General features: G+C 39.0%; 1 protein-coding gene across 5 annotated transcripts in view; it reads left to right on the forward strand.

Moving 5' to 3' along the window:
* Positions 1–20,271, forward strand: part of map4l (microtubule associated protein 4 like) — a 94,533-nt gene extending 74,262 nt beyond the window's left edge. For 4 of the 5 annotated variants that reach the window (XM_018678387.2, XM_018678390.2, XM_018678389.2 and 1 more), the window contains 10 exons: positions 54–236; positions 1,348–1,462; positions 2,645–2,704; positions 3,040–3,296; positions 5,661–5,720; positions 8,956–9,048; positions 11,668–11,749; positions 11,830–11,939; positions 12,145–12,337; positions 13,279–20,271. In XM_018678387.2, coding sequence (XP_018533903.1) covers positions 54–236; positions 1,348–1,462; positions 2,645–2,704; positions 3,040–3,296; positions 5,661–5,720; positions 8,956–9,048; positions 11,668–11,749; positions 11,830–11,939; positions 12,145–12,337; positions 13,279–13,283 — 1,158 coding nt within the window. In that variant the 3' untranslated portion in view covers positions 13,284–20,271. The remainder of the gene's footprint in view (positions 1–53; positions 237–1,347; positions 1,463–2,644; positions 2,705–3,039; positions 3,297–5,660; positions 5,721–8,955; positions 9,049–11,667; positions 11,750–11,829; positions 11,940–12,144; positions 12,338–13,278) is intronic. The other variant, XM_018678391.2, reaches the window with a different exon arrangement.
* The last annotated feature ends 796 nt before the right edge of the window (positions 20,272–21,067 follow it).

A 21,067-nucleotide genomic window follows, 5' to 3' on the forward strand; every position in this document is an offset into this window, starting at 1 on the left:
TTCTCCTCATGTATTACTGTTATTGTGGCTTCCTTTAATTCCATAATCACCAGCCTGACATGGGTCCAACCAAACCAAACTCCGCCAAACCCCATCCAGCCACCCTCTCCACCAATGGTGAGGCCATCTCAGCCAAACACCCCTCCCCCACCACAGCCTCAGCCAATAAAAAAAGCCCTGTACCCAAGGCGACCACACCCACCGGCACCAAGCAGCCAGCAACTGCCTCTGCCAAGGTGAGTAGACAGTGTAATAATATGTATATGTATGTTACGTGTGTGTGTGTGTGTGTGTGTGTAACTGACTTAACAATTATTTTATTCATAATATTATTTTCAATACTTTAAGTTGTACTACTACCTCTTGTGCTACCTCTACAAATGTTTGGCTTGTTACATGAAAATATCATACCACACTTAAATACAAATGAATAATATATAAAAAAATGTATAAAGGTTATTGTAATTGTAACAAGTAATTCAATCAAGGTAACCAAAAACATAGAGAATATGACCAATGCAGGCGTAGGCAAAGCAGTGCATTACAAACAAATGGTGAGGCAGTAAAACAGCAAAGGCAGTTCACAAGGGGGCAAACAAATCCAGAAGGCAGAGGCAGGAATTCAAAAATCCACAAAAGGTCATCAAAAGGGTCAAAATACAAGAAAGCACAAGGAACCAAGAAAAGACGCGCAGAGTACCTAAGATAAATATAAAGGTCAGGCAACTAAACAGGAGAAAGACAGACTATATAAACACAAGGACTAATTGACTAATGAGACAAAGGTGACACAGAAAAACACAAAGACAGGAAGTGAAAAAACACAGACATGCAAGTAATTTCAAAATAAAACAGCTTAGCTGAGTCAGTGATATCAGCAAGAATGCTATAGTCACAATTGCAAACTGAACATATTGTGTCCTCCTGTTGAACATGCCAATTTTTAATTACCAAGAATGCAAGTTGGAACCTGACATACTTTGTATTGAGTAATGAATTAGTCTTTTGCTCCAAAAGGTGAATGTATTTTTACATAAATCTCTTGCCTATTTTGGTTTTAAAAGCTCTTATACCTATATGGTATGGTATGGTGTTTACTCTGACAATATTAAGATCTTAGTCACTCCTTCCTCCCAACCTGTTTTTCCTACCTCTGTCTTCACTGTCTTGCCTCTCTTTGTTTCATTCTCAACTTATGTCATGGTTGCATGATTTGCCTTTTATAACAAACTCCTACACAGTAGCAACAGTATACACAAACCCATTGTGCATGCTGATATATAGTAATGCTCACACACCGTCAAAACATACACTCACAGCTTATCTCTACTCTGTTCCGATTTCCAGACTCCAGAAAACGGTACAGCTGAGAAACGCCCACCTGCTCCAAAGGCCACACCCACACCACGTGCGGCTGCCAATAAGAACGGCTCCTCTGCAACTGCTGCAAACAAAACTGCTGGTACATTCACACACACTGCCTGTACACAGCCTGTACAGTAATATCTCCTCTATTTCATCTCCAGTGACTGCCCAGACTCTGATTGTGTGATGAACATTGCTGTCACAGACATTATCTCCACTCTGCTTTGGCTGGGTCATGGTGTTGCCAGTGCAATGCGACCACTGCAACAGGACCTGAACTCTGGACCTGACTCACAGTGTAGACTGGCACCACTCCAGGCAACGGGCTAACTAAATTTCTATGTCACACTTTATCAGATTTGAGAGCTGGCTTTTGAAGACACCAGAGTGGTATTTTTATCACATAACAAATGGTATCTCACCTCTCTCAGTGAGGGAGCTATGACTCAGTATGAGCTGTATTAGTTAAACAGGCATTCTGCTTGTTATGCACATAATGGCATTCATTTTGAATCTGGCCACCAACGAACGTAACGCTAATGTTCACTCTCCTTTTAGCTCTGTTTTGTTCATATCCAGATCTTGGGTTGATGAGAGCTAAAACAAAAAAAAAGCTTAGTCATTGTTGATATGAAAATATTGATCAGTTGAGCTTTACAGTCCAACTGAAACTTAATAGCATTTTGTCTCCTACAGCATACATATCTGCTCACGTGTCCTGTGTAAGCTTTCATACTATAGTCTACTTCGTAACTGACTCACAAACATGGCAAGCCTTGTCCTCTTCCTCAGTATGCTAACAAGTGACCAAGCAACAATAACTGTGTACAATGCTAGCGTCATTTTGCATAGAGACATCTTTTGACATATATGGACACAACTATATTATATATGACTACAGAAGAGGAATGAATAAATGTTATTTCAGTTGGACTGTTCTGTCAAAAGTTTAGAATAGCAATGCTAGAGCAGCAAATATATGCTGCACCCTGTTACATAGTGTAGATTTGCAGAGTGGCCCATCAACTACTTTTTCTTTGTCAACTATTTGAATATATGGCAACAAAGTATGTTTGCATTGTATCTAAGTCTCCAATATAAATTTTACTGCCTTGAGGTCAAACATGGTACTTCTCACACTAGCAGTGCAGTCACATGAGAACTACAGTACCTGCATCCTTATTCATAATTAAACAGTGTGGCAGAAGTGATGACGTGTTTGGTAAAGGCTATGAATATTTCAAATTAATGTTGCCCATGTGCTGTCTTTATTACACAGTTAACAAGAATGATAAGAATGAGAGCAAGACCGGAGAGGCCAAGAAACCCAAGACTACAGGTAACAAACAAGGAGAAAAGAAACAGACATTTAAGGAAAAAAGTTCTATGACAGTACTATGCATTGTTTCAGGATTGTTCTCATGGAATTCCACAAATGTCACCAAAATGAAATAAAATTCTAAAATGGACAGAATGTGTTCATTTTTGTAAAAGCTGTGTTAAGCATCTCTAAAAGGACAATAAATACAGTATACACATAGTTTACTTGGATATGGCTTGTTTACAATATAACCCCTTTGATACTTTAGGTCTACATCTGCATTTTGTGTAACAGATCAGATTTCACAAAAATTATCTAAACTTAAGTCTAACTTTTTTTTCATTTTTCTGTAGCTCGTCCTCGCCCAGCCTCCACCACCACTCCTGCTACTCCAGTTGCCTCCACTAATGGAGACTCCAGCACCACTCACCGCCGCCGGGTCATCACCAAACCCCCTGTGCCCAAGCAAGTCCCACTGGAGAAGAAACCTGCAGTGCCCCGTGCTCATCGAACCCCCCGGCCTATCAACGCTCCAACACCGGATCTGAAGAACGTCCGCTCCAAGATTGGCTCCATTGACAACATCAAGTACCAGCCTGGTGGAGGAAAGGTAGGACACACCAGACAATACAAGATCTATGATGAAGTGCTGAATATGTTTTACTCAGAATATTTTCTGTACTCTGGGACAAAGAGATATATGAGCGTTAACTTTAAAATTTAACACTGTTAACAAAAAAGCTTCTTTAAGGAATGTCAGCTCGCTAGTTTTCTAAAATGTCTTATGTACAGTTTTTCATTCTAGTGCTCCCACACTGATGGTGTGATCATGATGGTGACATAAAGAGGTCCCCTTAACTCACAACAATGTCTGAGTAGGCTTACTATAGAAATCCATAGACTATAACAAATCAAAGAAAAAGGTAAATTACAATACACATTTCATACACCATTTTATGATGCAGTTACATGTTTAAAGCACAATATTAACTTTTGTCTTACTAAATGAACAAATAGTTTTGTTTTTTTTACTTTGGCTTTAATTTTCCACTTTACATTAAAATCAAATCTCAAGTTGGAAAACAATGTAAAGACTTGTATTGCATTTCAGTGCTGTCAGCTAACTTTTGTACTATGTAAAGCAGCACAGTGCTTTGTAGCTGTGGACAAGAACATGGATAGAAGTGGATAGAAAAGAGTGGAGGACATACTCTGTTAACAATGATACTCAAATTAACATTTGTATTTATTTTTTTATTTTAATATATGTCCCGGTGCCAGACACCACAGGACACCTTCAGAGCTGTTTTGGTGGCAGGAGGGGGACCTACTCAATATCAGGGAGGTCCAACAAATGCTGGATCAGATTGGTATCTGGGGAGTTTGGAGACCAGGTCAAAATCTCAGGCTCTTTGTTGTGTTCCTTAAGCAATTTTTGTGGAGTGGTGGGAGGATTATGCTGCTGGGAGAGGCCCCTGTCATTGGGTAGTGTCATTGCCACGGGGGACTGTGCTTGGTCTACAACAATGTTTAGGTGGGTGGTACATTTCAAAGTAACATCCAGATGAATGTCAGGTCCCAAGGTTTCCCAGCAGAACACTGTATTGTAACGAAACGATCAGTGTTATTCACTTATGTCAGTGGTTTTAATGTGTGTGTGTGGCTGATGGGTGTATGTCATGCATTGACAATGCTCAGGTGCCTGCCGTGGGGAAAGTTTTGTGCTGTCATTTTGAATCACAAACATGATCTGTTCAGCCCTGCCATTTGATATAATCTGTCATTCCAGTTAATCCTCTTCCCATCTCTGCTGTATTGTCTGTCACTGTGAATGCAGCAGTAATATCACATCACTGGATTATTATTATTAATGTGTAGGTAAATCTCTACTGTTGTAGTTGGTCGCAGAGGTGCTGATCTGAAGAATTATTTCACCTAGTTAACCTCTGCCTGATCACAGAGCAGGCTAACATATAGCAATCACTGGCTGGGTAACATGGACAAGTCATTTAAGATTTGTCATACCCAGCACAGATGCCACCCCCCCCATTTATCCAATGAAACAGCATGTACGCTCCTTTTTTAGCAACACCCTGTTTCATATTCACAGTGACTCCTCGCTGCCTCAAGCTGTATCATTTAGGCATGATCACATGGCCAATTAAAGTTAGATCAGTGTGTAGAGAAGGAGCTGCTGTTGTCTCAGCAAATGGTTTCCATGAAATTAGCCTATAACCTATTTTCCTTTATGCAACAAAAGAACAGTCAGGAGGTCAGGGGAATGTTGCTGAGTCTCTGGTTGTCAGCATCAAACTGGCACTATTCAGTCTCTCAGGCACATGTACTTTTGCATGTGTTTTGCAGTAGCAGGTCTGTTCCTCCTGTGTCTTCTCCCTTCCCTTTCAAAGACATGCTTGTACTCTTTATCAGTTTGTCAGAGTGAAGCCACTCAACACAGAAAAACCTCACTGGCTTGCATTAGTGGTGGTGCGTGTTTTGACCGGGTTTGAGTAAACTTGCATGCATTGATTTGCATTATAGGCTCTCTGTCATGTTTAAGTCTTACATCTGTTCCAGTTTACCACCAATTGAATGGCTGCTATTATCCATCTCATACAGTATATCTGACATGTGTACACATATCTGTTTGTCCTAGTATGTGAGTGGCCCATAATTGAATCTTAAATATTACTGGTGCTATTTCCATCAGGTATTTAAAATTATTTACACACCCACACATTTGGCTAATGGACTTGATTATACAACTTCAGTTCAGTTCCACACAGTTATTTGTCATGCAATCATACAGTATGCTTCCCCTCTGATTGGCTGTAGTCACTCATTTGATTGGTCCACATCTAGCAGCCCCTTCATTTGATCAGCTCCATATCTCCACTCCTCCAACTGCTCCCCCACCCCGTTGTGTTGTGGCATGTGGTTTGTTGTATTGACCAGGGGGTAATTGTCTCGCCAGGTCTCCTCCACCCAGAACAACAAGACATCAGACCCCTGCGCCCCTGCTGCCAAGGCCAGAGTGAGTCCCCACCATCTACACCCTCACACCTAACACACTAGTATAGCCTTCCATCTTCTCTTCATTGACCTACACAGCCCATCCTACATCCAGTCAGGACGCAGCACAGCTTTGCTGTTCCCTGTTAACAGTACATGAAAATATATTTTAATATGCCCGTCTGTCTGTCATGAATGTTATTACAGAACAACAGTTTTCATGAAAGGAGACTGACAGGAGCATTTCCAGTGTCATCATTTTCTGATTACCAAATGATTTAAAATTAAAATAGTACCTTGTACCTGAAATTTTTGACAACAACAACAAAAAAACTTTGTTGATATAATCTCATTTAACCTTTGCTGAACAGTACAAGTAATAATCACAGGATACTGGCATTTTGAATTTCCCTACTTTTTCCAGGACTCTCAAGAGTCAGTTGCTTTAATTAATCATGATTAGGTGACCTAACTGAGAGCTAGCCAAAAAGGACTTTAATTATGGATACATTAAGAGAGTTGGATATGGTGTGGCAAATGAGTCATTCTAATCAATTTCCCATAGACTGCCTTTATATATAAAACAGACATCTGTAAAACTGTTGACTCAATAATTCCATGTGTGTTCCTTCATAGTTTTGATGTCTTCAGTTTTAATCTACAATGGAGAAAGTAATAAAAACAAAGAAAACCCATTGAATGGGAAGGTGTGTCTAAACTTTTGACTGGCACTGTACATTACATCTATTTTTCTGTTTCTTACGTGCACATTTAAAGCTGCTGTGCCGCCTGCATCAGCTAGTGTGTATCTTGAACACTGAAGTATAAAAATCAAAGAAGGAATGCCACAACGCAGGATACTCCTAATACTAATACAAAAATGAACGTGAAATAACCCAGCAAACACTACAGCAGAAGTGTCATGCAGCATAGCACAGGTGTTCTGTAAGCTTAAAATACAGCATACAGAAATATTGTAGATGGAGTGAAACAAAAACTCAAACTCTCATGTGTTGCAGCTTAGCTCTGCCTCTGCTTCTGTACTTGCAAAATGCCCACTGTATGTTGTGTAGCAAATAGGTTTCATATCACTATAGTGGATCTAAACTCTGAAGTTCTTCTCATTTACATTTTCATTTCCACAACACCATAACATGTATGTGCACTAAGCTTCAAACAAAAGTTCCTACTGTTCAACATATTCAACCAGACTACAGCTTTTTCTAATTTAACCACCATCATCAACCACACTTCTGTATCTATCCAGACTTTCCAAAGGACACCCCAGCAGGGACTGATGACCCATTTTGTTGGATTTTACTCCTTGAACAAAATAAACTGATTAAAGAAGCAGCTCTGTTCTCTTATCTACCAATGAACATTGATTTTAGTGCAACTGAAGAATACTTCCAGTGCTGTCACTGTATAACAGACAAATTCTACGCATGCCTTTTATTCAATATGTGCTCTTGCACACATCACTGCAATCTTTACAATAACTCATGGCTACTTCCAAAGTGCAGCAATAACAAATAAAGCTGTCATATTTTGAAGACAAGAAGAACTCACAAGCAAGTGCAAGAAACAAATAATACACATGCAATATGTAAATGCAATTGAGCTGACAAAGAGAGTAGCTTTTCCTGGTTTTGTTTACTTCTTGTGTACTAGTTGCTGTTTTATTCACTCTGCCTGGAACAGTTCATTGCTATGGCGACATTACTGCAGTATATATGCATCAGGGGTTGTGAACAGTGTGCAGCTACAGAAGAGAAGGTGCATGGACAGGCATAGAAGACATCTTGAGAGGGAATTAATCTGTAAATTGTGTGTACAACTATTGCTTGAAAACTTTTAGGCTTGTGCACCACATCTTTTAGTTTCACTTCAGTTTCACTTAGTTATCTTTCTTTTCTTGTTGTAATATGGGAAATATTTTCAGCATTCTGCAGTGTCTCTTTTGCTTGAAAGCATTAGAACTTGTCCTTATGGAAACCACAGAGGCAGGATGAACCACAACCTTGCAGCTACTACAGGTGTAATTCAAATCAATTAGGATGTTTATAATGTGTCATTAGAAGGTGAAAATAGAGAGAAGAAAACGCCTTCCCTGTTTACAGGGCACTGCTGTGTGTGAGAGACAGCATGTGTGTGTGTGTGTGTGTGCTAATGCATTAAGCGTATTATACTAACTGCTCAGTGAGTCATCCTTTGCTGCCGCTACCTGCGTCATATTGCCATTTTCATCCTGGAGGAAGAGACTAAGACAGAGACGGAGAGAATGGAGGAAGTTGTCTTACGTCTGCTGCAGTGGTTTTAATTGGTGGACTAGGTGGGGGTGGGGATCTGGCAGGAGGGATGTAGAGTTGTGGCACAGTTATTCCACATAGCTATTTTCCTTTTGGTAGAATGTAATCCAATCCGGGGGTATGACTGAAATTTCTTCTAAAGTGAGACACATTGAACTCAAGACCTCTTAAAGATCTTGATTTTCCCTGATCTTATTATTCACTATTCTTACTGTCTAGTTGAGATGTCAAAGAGATAAACACACAATTTTTTTTTCTCTAATATTTCTCCAACACTCCGAGGCAATATATACTCAGATTTTGTGCTTTAGTCATTATTCTTAGAACTGGGGCTGGCTGCAGTGCAGAGCAACAGGCTGATCCACTTAAAGTTAAATCATCTGTCTTCCATTCTCCTGTATTAGTCACTTGCAGTGGCTTCTGTGCTTACAACAGCATGTGCTAACACAAAACTGACTGTCCAGTGTTAAATTCTGCTGCATGTTCTCTGTCTCATCTTCCAGTGTTTGTCCTTTGCTTAGTTAGTTTTAGTTAACCCTGTCTGTTGAAGCACTCTGTTGTTATTCAGTCAGTATGCTCTTCCTTTGGTAATTGAACATTGATTTTTGTAAGTTTTCACAAACCTTTCCTTTAAGAATCTGTTCCATTAGTTGCACCCTCATTTTGAACCACAATAAGTTTGTTATAATTCATGCAGTGATTAAATTTTGACATAGTACAGACAATCACTGAACTCATTTGTAGGAAGAATTTCTTCCATACTCGCCGTACAAGGCTACTCTGTTTCCTGTTAACTTAAGCTACCAGCTGATCTGCTCTTTTCTGCTGCTCATGTCTGTTTGAATGTCACACCTTTCTTTTTCTTTCTGTCTGTCTTTCTTTATTTCTTTCTTTCTTGTTCTCCCTCTTCCTTCTTGCTTGTCTATGTGTCTGCCTTCATGTCTTTAGGTTCAGATAGTGCACAAAAAGCTGGACTTCAGCCATGTCACATCTCGCTGTGGCTCCAAGGACAATATCAAACATGTCCCTGGAGGTGGCAATGTAAGTACTGCTGGAGCTGGAAGCAGACTCTGGTTAGGGTGGATGCTTATCACATTTTATCCTAATTTAGCCTCATTTGGTTCACCATGACTGGATGCATGTTATATCACTTACACCTGATTGGGCTATATTTATCCAGGAAACAGACACAGACAGACAGACATCACACTTCTTGTTTAAACACTCATGAGAGGGTCTGTTAGTTATTGGTAAGAAATCAAATCAGTATGACTTAGAATCATCAGTAAGGGCCCCTAATGACCCTTCATATCAGCACATTTTGAAATGACAACTAGAAACCCCTGTAAACCTTCTATAGATACTGTACAGCACACCACCACTGCTCCAAAATAACATGAGTGGGGTCCCTGATGATATGTACTGCAGCTAATGTCTACCAATAGCCTCCATGTGATGCATTTAGGGAACATCTGTAAATTGTGGTGTCTTCCAGTGGTCTTGATGTGAGGCGTTAAGGGAACATGCTGCTCCACACACCATGAATTTCTGTGTACACAGAGGTCACACTCTGTGCCACCCACCACCACAAGTAGATTCTGAACCTGTGCGAAACACTGCAACATCTCTTTTTGTTGCATATTTACGTTTCTCCATCTTTTTTTGCTCAAATACTCTATTTTTTAATAAATGGTTATGAAATTTTATCAAGCAGAGTTGACCAAATGCATTTTTTGACTGGCTGGATTCTTCTTTGCCTGCAGTCTGCCAGAGTCTAGGATTACCATTCTCATGCTATACTAAACTGGACCCCTGCACACAAATCTAGAAGATCTAATTTGAGTGTTATTTGCCAGGGCTAGAGGCAGTTTGAGTTCAATTATAACAACACACCAAACCAAACATATCAAACATTTATACAAAAGGTTAATATTTTCAATGTAACGTGAATGAATATGCTCTAATTGGCACATTAATTTCTCCCACCATTGCATATCAGATCGATTTCATTTAAAGGGAACTGACACAGGTCTGCCCTTAGGTGTCATCTCAGATTAATTAAACAGAATGCAAAGAGTGAAAAGATTGACTGTACTTATGTATAAATAAATAGAAAATTATAAGGTAAGTAGACTGTGCAGTTTCTAAAGAAGTTGTGGTGGGATTTCCGGCCCCTGGAAAGGTTGATGCTAAACTGCATTGCTGACTGCTAAAAAACACAGTAGTGTGACAGTAGGTCAACTGTGTATAAGCAGCACAGATACCAGGAAAGCTGTTGATGACTAAATGTCCATCAGCTGTGTAGCCATCTCAAGTTAAGGTTGTCATGGTGACGGTACCAGCTTCATTTAGTGAGAGACTTGGCTCAGCAGACCTCTCCAAGTCCTGCTCCTCAGTCAAAAACCATAGTTCCTATTGCCATTTTTATGCCATTAGCACTACAAGACTCTTCTACACGCATCTGTGCAATTTTGTGTTCCTAGTGTCCAAAATGTGGAAAATAGAGCTAAATAGTTTAACTAAAAAGAGTTGTTTCTGTTTTTCTCTGAAAATCCAGTTCTTAATTTCTGTTGCAGTCTATGGGGCAGTTGGGTGGTACTCCTGTCACTCAGAGGCTCATGGAGCCAAATGTGTAAGTCTGTTTGCTTGGTTAGTGAGACTGTTTGAACGATGACACATTTGCCTACATTCTGGCAAAAATAAGAAATAAAAAATATGTGCGAAGAGTGAAATTTGTAGCCATGAGGACAAGTTAAACAGAATAATAACCATTATCTGTGATCATGCTATTATATAATATGTCTATTATTGGTCCCAAAAAATATAAAGGAAAAGATTGATCAAGGAACCTCCTTAAAGTAGATTACATACACTCAGGTAACGTTCTACATTTTCTCCATACTGTATGTGAACTCACCATATTGTGTGACCTTGAACATAAGCTAGTACAATACAAGGTATCACCAATACAGCACAGTAATAGGATACACACACAAAAGTCATTTTGGTGTGTTTCTTCAACTGGCTGTTAAGAAATCAAATATTTGTGTGTATATCATAAAACCAGGTAAATAATGTTTCAATCTGTCAAGCACCCTCAAATATCTAATATCAATCAAAATTAATGATAGTTTGGAAAACTGTAATGGCACCGAGGGTCATGGTTGGCTTTTAAGTCCCCCTGTCAGTCATCATATGAATATAAATCTGACTGACCTTACCACACACTGTCAAAAAGGTGCCCAGGTTTTAACGTTCATTAGTGCCACCAGCAGTCAGACAACTCAGGATTACTCTCTGTGATCTTGAGCACGCACATTCGTGATGTGACAACAGTCTAAAAACTGCCTGCTCCTATCCTCCAATTACTGCCTGCCCTGATTTATCTGCTTAAATGGTATATCATTTACCAGCCTAACAAAACAAAAAGGCTAAAAGGGGAATCAAGCATGGTAGGTGTAGTAGATGTAGTAGATTTGTTTGTTTTATGTCATTCTCCCACATACTCCATTGTATTGTACAGAATGTCATCCTCTATAGTGGGTTTGGTGGATTGGGTGGAAACTGAAGTATACAGTGGACAGCACATATATTGTACTGGACGTAGCATCTTTATGGGTTTATATTAAAAGGCTACATTATGATCTGTCATTTTCCCAGGTGCAGATCCTGAGTAAGAAAGTTGATGTGAGCAAGGTGACATCCAAATGCGGCTCTAAGGACAACATTAAACACAAGCCAGGTTCGACTTAAAAATCTGTTATGCTCTCCTCTATTTTCCTCCCTTCAAACTCTATTATATTCTATTTTTTTTTAATCCAGGTGGTGGTGATGTGAAGATTGAGTCCCATAAGCTCAACATCAAGGCTAAGTCTAAGATTGGATCCCTGGACAATGTGGGGCCAGGCAACACACAGACCAATGGACACAAGGTCAAACTTCAGCATAGTCATTGATATCATCAGTTAATAGAGAGTTAACTTCTCTGACTTTGCTGACTCATTGTGCTTTTACTGATCAACACCACTAGATGGTGTGGTGGAATCAGAGTGGTGCGCTATAAAAAACATGTTGTTCTTTGTGTCTACTGTGCTTCTGTGTTTGTTCCTGCCCTTGTGTGTCTATATTTGGCTACAGGAGGTGAAAGCAGACGAGAAGACAGTTTCACCCCCTAGTGGCACTCCAACAACAGGACCAGTAGGCATTGCTATGGCAACAGCGTCAGGAGGTGTTTCTAAGGAGAATGGGGTGAAGGAGCCCACACCTACTCCTTTTGGGGGAGATGGACTGAGGGAGCCCCTCAGCATAGACAAGCGCATCACTGAGACAAGTGGGTGTAAACACACACTGGTTTTAACATTGACTTTAACAGAACTGAAGGACCTCTGTGATTGTAAATGTAACTGATCCCCATTTAGCTTTATCATTATCTAGTATTATTTTTCAATCACCACAACACATGCATGTAAATGTACCTCTTCAAAAGGGTTGTTGTATAGACTGTAGAACCCAAGTGTCATGAGCATCTAGACACTTGAATAAATGTATTAATATAATCTCTTGATTTTTGAGAAAAAATAAAACTTAAATAGATAAGAGGTCACCTGGACTAACAATGGGGACCAGTGATTAGTCATGAGGTACACACAGCTCATTCAAGTTTCTGTTTGGCTGCTGATTTTTTGACTGAAGTCAGTCAAGAGAGTCCCAGCCATAGGAAAGCCCATTCACTGAAAAATATTTGAGAAGAGAGAGTAAAAGTCTGCCCAGAAAATGGCTAGACTTGTTTCTAGGCCCTGTTTTGAAAAAAACGAAAAAGTTGCTAAACTGGTCTTAAAAGTCACCAACTGTGCTTGCTAAGTTGGCAACACTGGACACGCCTGCGATTGTGAGTGGGGTGGTAAAAATAGCAGATGTTATCTACCACTTAATTAAATTAAATTATGATTAGCTGGTCTTGGGGGATAAATTAATCTCTATGCTCCAGCTGGCCTCCAGACACTCTGAGTTCAGATGGACAGCAGACTTCTTCCATCTGATGCAGTTGCTAAACAGCCTAATTGATGGATGTGCTGTAGTGCTAATACGGTTTTAAAAAACAGGAATGTTATGTAATTTGGTTCTGTTCATATGAACCTGTTCCAGACAGTGACTGCCTATTAGAGGCCATTTGGCTGGTAAAATGTCTACTTTCACTTTATCTCTTTTCCTCACATTCATTTTCTTTTACTTTTTTTTGGTCTTCTTAATCCAGTTTGTTCCCCTCCACAGATTGAGTCCCAGTGACCGGTAGATTTTGGTGGGACATGCATGGTGTTCGCTGACCTGCCAATCAACAGACCAACCACCCTACCACAGCGCAGTCACTTCCCTCTGGCCCTGCCCCTCATCTCGCCCACCGCAGCACCAAACTGAACGGTCGCCTCTCAGTGTTTCTCTGGGGTCTGCTTTCTAGCTTCCTGCTACCAACCTTGACCTTTGACCTCTTGATATCTTTGGGTTGACCTTTAGCCTATAGCAGAGAAGAGCACTTGCTGTTTGTCTGTGTTTCTCTGTGTGGGATTCCACCAGCTTCTTGGCTGACAAAAGTCCCTTGTAAGCACCAATTTAGAGGACTATACCCCAAATATAACAACCCCAACGCAATAAACCCGCTATCATAGTCAGTGCTGTATTGACTATACTGAGCATTGCCAGGTTTTTCATAGAATAGTTCCACCTTTGAGTCTAATTACTCTTTAAACACTTGTAGTTGTGGCTCAAACATGCTCACAACTCACAACTTTCAGCAATTCAAAACCACTTAAATCTATCCGCTTTTTTAGCAGACCATTGCTAATGATACTTTTTGCCCCATCTCCATTCCCAGTCCATGCCCATTTATCCCTAGACCACACTGACAGGCTGAGGGCTTGCTACCAGCCAGCAGCAGGGCAAAGACTGTCAAGTCTGCTCTAAATCAACACATTCCAGCCTCCCAGCCAGCCAGCAAATATTTCCAAATCTACAGTATCTACAGCACTGCATGATGTCTCTTTATCACTCATTCAAACATTATTTCCCACTATTTCTCTTGGTATCACTGCACCAGTTTGTGTCCTCCAGATTTATTTCAATAATGTTTATGCAGACTAGAGTAGATACATTTGGAGAAATGGGAAATTTGGAAATAGATCTAAAGAATGGAAATAGATCTAAAGGTATATTTCAGAATCAGTGCAGAAAGTCAGTGCAGAGGTTTAGGATGTCGTAATTCCTGTGTTTATGTACTAAGAAAAGATGCATTCATTGACTTATGAGGAACCTCAAAGGCTATAAAAAAAAGCAGATGGGTCTGTGATTAGTGCATGGATAATCATCAAGAAAGGTAGGTGTAGAGTGATCTCTTTGGCTTCTCTGGGTAGCATTGGCTCAAAAAGGATTTGGCACTGAAGGCAGGCATTAAATATTAATATATAAGCCAAATATATGTTCAAGTTAAGATGACAGTGTTTGAAGGAGTGAATACAATTTCAAGCTGAGCTGGTGACTCTGAACAGGAGTATTTAACGCTTAATGATGAGTCTTTAACTTAAACTGCAAGCTGCACCTTTTCATCCAAGTAATGTGAAAGCATCGATGCACACTATGTAGTACGTAGCACTTCTTGTTACTGACAGTAGGAACCATTGTGTCACAAGCTGCTGTTTAAAGCCTTGTGCACAACACCATGTTAAATGGTGAAATTGTGAGGCAAACTGACTTAATTTCAGTGGAATTGTCATAATCAGTGTTTTCTCTGACATGGGCAGAGTAAAATTGTGTAAATTGTTCACATTGACCCTCAATAGCAAGCCTTCTAATCCCCTTTAAGGGATCAGAAAGTGGATGAGGTTTTATCCATTTTTAAGCTTCCCCTCTTAAAGTATAAAGTGCTCTGCAAAAGAGGTATGGTCCAGATACGTAAGACAGAGGAGTCAATACCAGTACTACGCCCTTTGTCCTGTTAGCAAATGTGCTAACAAGCTTGTTATCAGTTGACAAGTTTTCTAGCTTTTTACTGAATAAAATCATCCATAGTCATGACGGAAAATCCCAGGGTGTGTAAACAACACCAATTTAGAGAAAACAGCAAAAAACTACGAGACTAGCACTAGCATGTTCTCTTCTCCCTAGGGTCTTAGTAGTGTCTTACATGAGTTACCAACCAACTAGTACTAACTAGCCCTGTTAGTAGTCCCTACATCTCCAAGCCTCTGGCACCATATACTTCAGGAATACATGCAGATGACTTTAGCTCAGTCCCAGTCACATGGTCCTAGCGCACATCCACAAATTACTCTGGATATTTCAGCACTGCAGCCCTGTTCAGTTTGGGTTGATGAAAATATTCAAAAATCGCCCAAAAAAAAAGCACCTTATAAAACAGACATATATTGGTCTATCACTTGCAAAGCTCTAACCTTTATCTCCAAATACGCTTGCATACTCATAAGCCATTAATTTTGGGGGCACTACAACTTTAAGTCTTTCAGTATGTCTGTTTCTGCCACAGCACATGCATCCCTCCTCAGTCCCTCTCATACATATGAACTCCCCCCTGCGAGGGACCCCAGCAGTCACCCAGAGCTGTGTCTAGCAGACACAGACAGACAGCAGACAGACAGCACCTTCCTCCTCTCACGCATGTGGCACTTCATCCCAGTGGAGGGGTGCAGAACTGCACCCTCCTTTAAGTCCCCCCACTAACCGGTGCGTCTTAGAATCCTCTCTGTGAAACCTGCCAACTTTCTTCACACAAAAACACATACAAAAAAGCACAGATCTATACAGGAAAGCACACACATACTTGTTGGTGTGCATGCACACACACATTCACAAACAAACACAAATCAGCACTTCTACACAAATACAGTATAACACACAAACACAAATCAGCACCCTAAAATAAAAATGGTATGCTGCTCATAAAAGTACTTCTCTGTTGTAGAATGAAACCAACTCTTTATTGTGTTTGGTGGTCTATGCTGATATTGTTAAAACGATGATGAGCTGTGTCGGTGTGTTGTTCTGTCATAGTCATTGTCGAACATTTACATCATAGGCTCACCCTTGTCTATTTCCTCTTCCAGTGTTCCACTCCAACTCTGACAGCAATACAGTAATCTTAGTTGGGAACGCGTCCTGTTACCCGTGCATACACATGAGATACAGACAGACAGAGAATGACAACAGGGGTTAACAGACTGGGACCTGTCAGTTTAAGGGAAAAATGTTGTTACATTCATGGCAAGTCTGAGGTTGAAATTTTTATTTGGAAGTATTATGTGATTAACTTATTTATTTACCTACTAAGAGTTACTACCAAGCCACTTGAAGTGACTACTCCACAGCAGTTTCTAGGTATGTTTCTCTGGCATATATTTTACCTTACATCCGTAGTGTAAATAGATGGACGTAAATAGCTTTTTAAATACGGTTTAGATTTTTAGTTTGCTTAACATTTTAGTTTATCGTTGTCTTGTTTGTTTTGTAGTGTATACTGTATGATATCACTATATATAAAAAAATATATATCAAAAATCCTGAAACATTAGAGAAAAATTATTCATCTACACTGGATACAGCTCCAAAATGCCATGAATGCAACAGTGTTAAGACAGAACCAAACCAAGAAAGGCCTGCAGCTGGGACCATCCAGAGGTTTTTGAAGTTGTCTATCTGCCCTTAGCAAATAGAGATCCACATTTTAAGTGATAAGACAGTTTCAAATAGTCATAGCACACTCAGTTTTAAGAAAATCCAAATCAACGTTTAATGAGAAAATAAGCCTAATGTTGTAGTGAATGTTATTTTTGCTCAGTTTCCACAGTTGTTAAATGTCTTAAATGATCTACTATGTAGAATGAGGTGACTCCTTTTTTTTTGTCTGTTTGTATTATTTAAAGAAGTCACCTAAATTCAGTTTTGGCATTTTAGGTTCTATTAAAACAACACTGTGATGTGATTTTAATTCACAGACAAGAAGCATTGTTAGGTGTCACACCAGTAAAATGAGTAGAAACAGCTATCAGCACTGTCTACTCGCTGTAATTCTATGCATTACGCATTAAAGGCTCTGATGGTCTCCACTGAAACTATGAAGGATTAGTGACATGTCTGTAGCATGTCGCCATACTTGTCAGATGTGTGAAGTGTTACTACTGCATCCATCCTGTAGAGAGTGTTGCTTTGCCTCTGGAACACTGATAGTCTGGCTCTGAGACATAACAAAGGCTGACTGAGAAACCTTACATCACCATTAGCAGAGCTATCGCAGAGTTACATGCTGTTCTCAATTAAACTAGCTTTGATGGTCTCACTATATTCTTGTGTCTAGAACCCTAAAAGCTCCCTTTAAAAGTTTCCTTAAAACTCTAAAGTCCTGTGTAGATTGAGCACAGTCTTGTTTATTTCTTTATGCACTTAAGTGATATAAAAGTTGATCATATTTAATATTGTACTTTTCCTCCGAATCATTCCCATGAGTTGCCTAAAATTAAAACATGTCACTTGACATATATGTTGATCATATGTGAAAATGATCATGTTGATTATGATGAAAACCCTATGATAGGTGTAGGCAGTGGTTTGTGTATATAGAAATAGGAACAAGTTGTAGTCTTAATGTGTGTTGGAGGTTCTCTGGAGGAGTATGTTATCATAGGATGGGATGCGTTAAAGTTGTATATCCTGGATGACACACTGTCACCATCTTAATGGTCAGCTTAATGGATTTTGCCAGTACTCTGGTTATCAGTGTTGTGCTGTTGGCTATGATGGTTTAACACTGAAATCTCCAGTCTGCTCTCATGTTGTTCCTGTTAACATTCACTGGTTGTTACTTTCTGACTAAACTTCAAAATCACATTTCCTATATGGGCAAGTTTCCATGGAGTTTGAGGAACTTAACTCATGAGAGGAATGGTATGAGGACTGCCTCTGGAACAATCAACAAACAAACAAACATCATAAATGTCATGAATGGATTTCAGTTCTTTAGCATATGGTATGTTAAGTAATTGTAAGTAATTACCATTCCACTAAAAAACTCAAAATAAGAACTTGCAGCAACTTAATTTAAATGAGCTGCATCTAAATCTACGAGGCTTATTCCACAACCTATAAAACAGACAATAAAATTAATATAAGATAATAACATATGATGAAAATTATGCTCTTTCTGACAGATTTAAAGCATTGCCTGAAGTGAGGGAAGTGAGTCAGACAGCAGGTTTTTGAAATGGACATTGGGAACAATAGTGAGTTTTATCATTTCTGAATCTATAAGTCATAGGAAAAAGCAAATTCTAGATAATGGTAATATTTTACCAAAATCAGCTTGTTGAATTTGTCCAATTTATAACAAAGTTACATTACTTACACTTCACAGATGACAGTGTATCTATTTTCAAAAGATTTTGGAGGGCCATTTTGCTTTTATTAGACAGTGGAGAGCTGAGAGAAAATGAGGTGGGTGAAGACATGTAACAAATTTCCCAGCTGACTGTGACCAATGTGAGCGTATATAGCAGATATATAGGCATCAGTGTATGTATTGGCAAGAAAGGAAGGAAGAATTTGTAGTAAAGTTTAAAACAATCTATATTAGTATCACCTCAAAAGTCTAGTGGCAGAATATACATACTATATGCTAAAGCACATGCACATGCAGCTATCCAGTAGAAGTAATTATGCTTCTGATTCTTCCCTTTTGATAGAGAAGAATAGAAAGGCCACCTTATCCAGAGGATACGATTATTTATGAAATGCTTTTGCTTTTGGATTCAGTAGTAACCAGTATGCAGGAGTTAGATGATGGGTAAAGTTAATGTTGCAATTTTGCAGCTTGGAAAAAATGTAATAACCAGATTCACCTTGGTATTCATTCACAACTGTTTGAGTTTTAATGCCCAAATACAGCCTTTCCACTAGTATCTCACACTGTCCCTTGTATATAGTTAACAACCATGTTTTTATCATTTCAGAAGTAACTGAAATCAATGAAAATCACACAAAAAAGAAGAAAAAAAACTTACTTCTTAACAGGGTGGAAGTTGACGGATGAGCTTTAATGTTCATATACCTATTACCGTTAAGGTTCATAAAGGTATTCTAAGATTGAAAGCATGAAAAAGGAAAAGTGTACTTTTTCTTTTATTCAGACTGCCTTTTTTTGCCAAGAAAAGGGCTGCTGAAGTTTCAAGAATGTTTTCAAAATGTATTAAAGATGTAAGATTATGAATTCATGTATGAGGTTTGTGTTTGTTCTGTTTTAGAAGATAGATCACATATGGAAATGCTATTTACCAGATTCAAATTGATGGACAGGAAGGGGAGGCAGTGTGTGTCATGTTTGGTATGGTCACATCATCACAGAAAGAAAACCTAGAATCACAGAAAACAAAATAAAATAATTTAGAATTGGTTGGCAGACTTCATTTAAGCAGAAATTAACAATCAGGTTGGTTTCCACTTTGGTTTGAAATGCAATACATATGACACCTGACACACACTGGTCAGCCCTTTCTTCTGCATACTGCCACCCCCAGTTAGACTAACAGTAATGAGATTTAGTCTTTTGGCATGTGGTGGAAAGTAATGTTCTGTATTAGACAGCTCCTATGTAGACACCTTGACATACCTACCAACACAGGACTGAATTAAGGGAAGTCATAAACCAAATTGTCTTCTCAGTGTCAGTGAAAAAGGATAAAATTAATGGAAAACCTAGTACCTAGTTTCACTCTTATAAAGCTGAGGATAAATAAGTTAATGGTGAGCAAACGTAAATTAGAACTTGACCTGTTTTTTAGAAGATACAGCTAAACGTGAAATGTAAGTAAGAAAAAGTTAATAAAAGACAGTGTTGGTAGATATGCACCTGGAGCCCTTAGCTGTGTCTCCCACTTATAGAGGCTTGTCAGCACCACAGCACTGAAAAGTAGCATTCTGTATTTGCAACTAACAGATAAACCAGTGAAACCAACAGCACAGCACTTTTCAGTGCTGTGGGGTGGATCCACTGTAGTGTCCTGTATTATACTGTAGGGCACAACACCATAACAAGAGCATGCAGACAACAACAAACAAACTGCTGGTTGTTAGAGGCATTTGTCCTATTAGATAGAGCTCATCTCCCCCTGCAATTCTGAATATTTGGTATGAAAGAGATGTTCATTGTGATTAATTGTTAACCTGTGATGTGAATATTAATCATGAAATAAAAAGATGAGCAAAAGATCAGACAGTGTCACAGTTATTTCACAGTAATTTCATCATTAACATGAATTATACATGTTTACCCATGTACTATATTTTATATATTTTTTCCATATTGATTGACTACACCATAATACGCAGTTATTCCAAACTATAAAAATTATACTATTATTATTATTATTGTTGTTGTTGTTGTTGTTGTTAATAATAGCAATAAGACAAGGTAAGTAGACTAATAATTTTGAATGTAACAGCAGGTATTGAGCAGGATTATAGGAGCAGCAGGAGGCTTGCCATCACAGATCAGGAGAACCACCAGTAAGCCTGTATTCTGGGAGAACAGTGTTTTACTGGGATATGATGACATAGGACAATAAACTCTTTAAGATATTATGATATTATGGTGCTTGAGCAGGATTTTAAATTCTGTTCTGTGGATTTTACAGGGAGCCAATTTAGAGAAGCTAACACACAGGGGAATTTCCTGTCAGTAATCATGCTACAGCATTTTGGATCAAATGGAAAGTCTTGTCGGGGCAGCCAAACAATAATGAATTCAAATAGTCCAGCCAAGTGACAAATGGGCTAGTTTTTCAGAATCCTTTTGAGACAGGAAGTGCCTGATTTTGGAAATATCACCTATGTGAAAAAGGCAGTTCTTAGGTTTAATGTGGGAGTTAGAGAACATATCCTAATTAAACAAAGTAGTACCCTTGTAGAATCCTAGCTTTATCCTAACTATTTTTACTAGCTGACAAGTGTATTTTGGGACTGTTTTGATGATGACACAGGTCTGAGAGAAATGCAGATCTGAAAACAT

This window comes from Lates calcarifer, linkage group LG4, assembly GCF_001640805.2.
Source record: "Lates calcarifer isolate ASB-BC8 linkage group LG4, TLL_Latcal_v3, whole genome shotgun sequence".
Taxonomy (NCBI): Eukaryota; Metazoa; Chordata; class Actinopteri; family Centropomidae; genus Lates; species Lates calcarifer.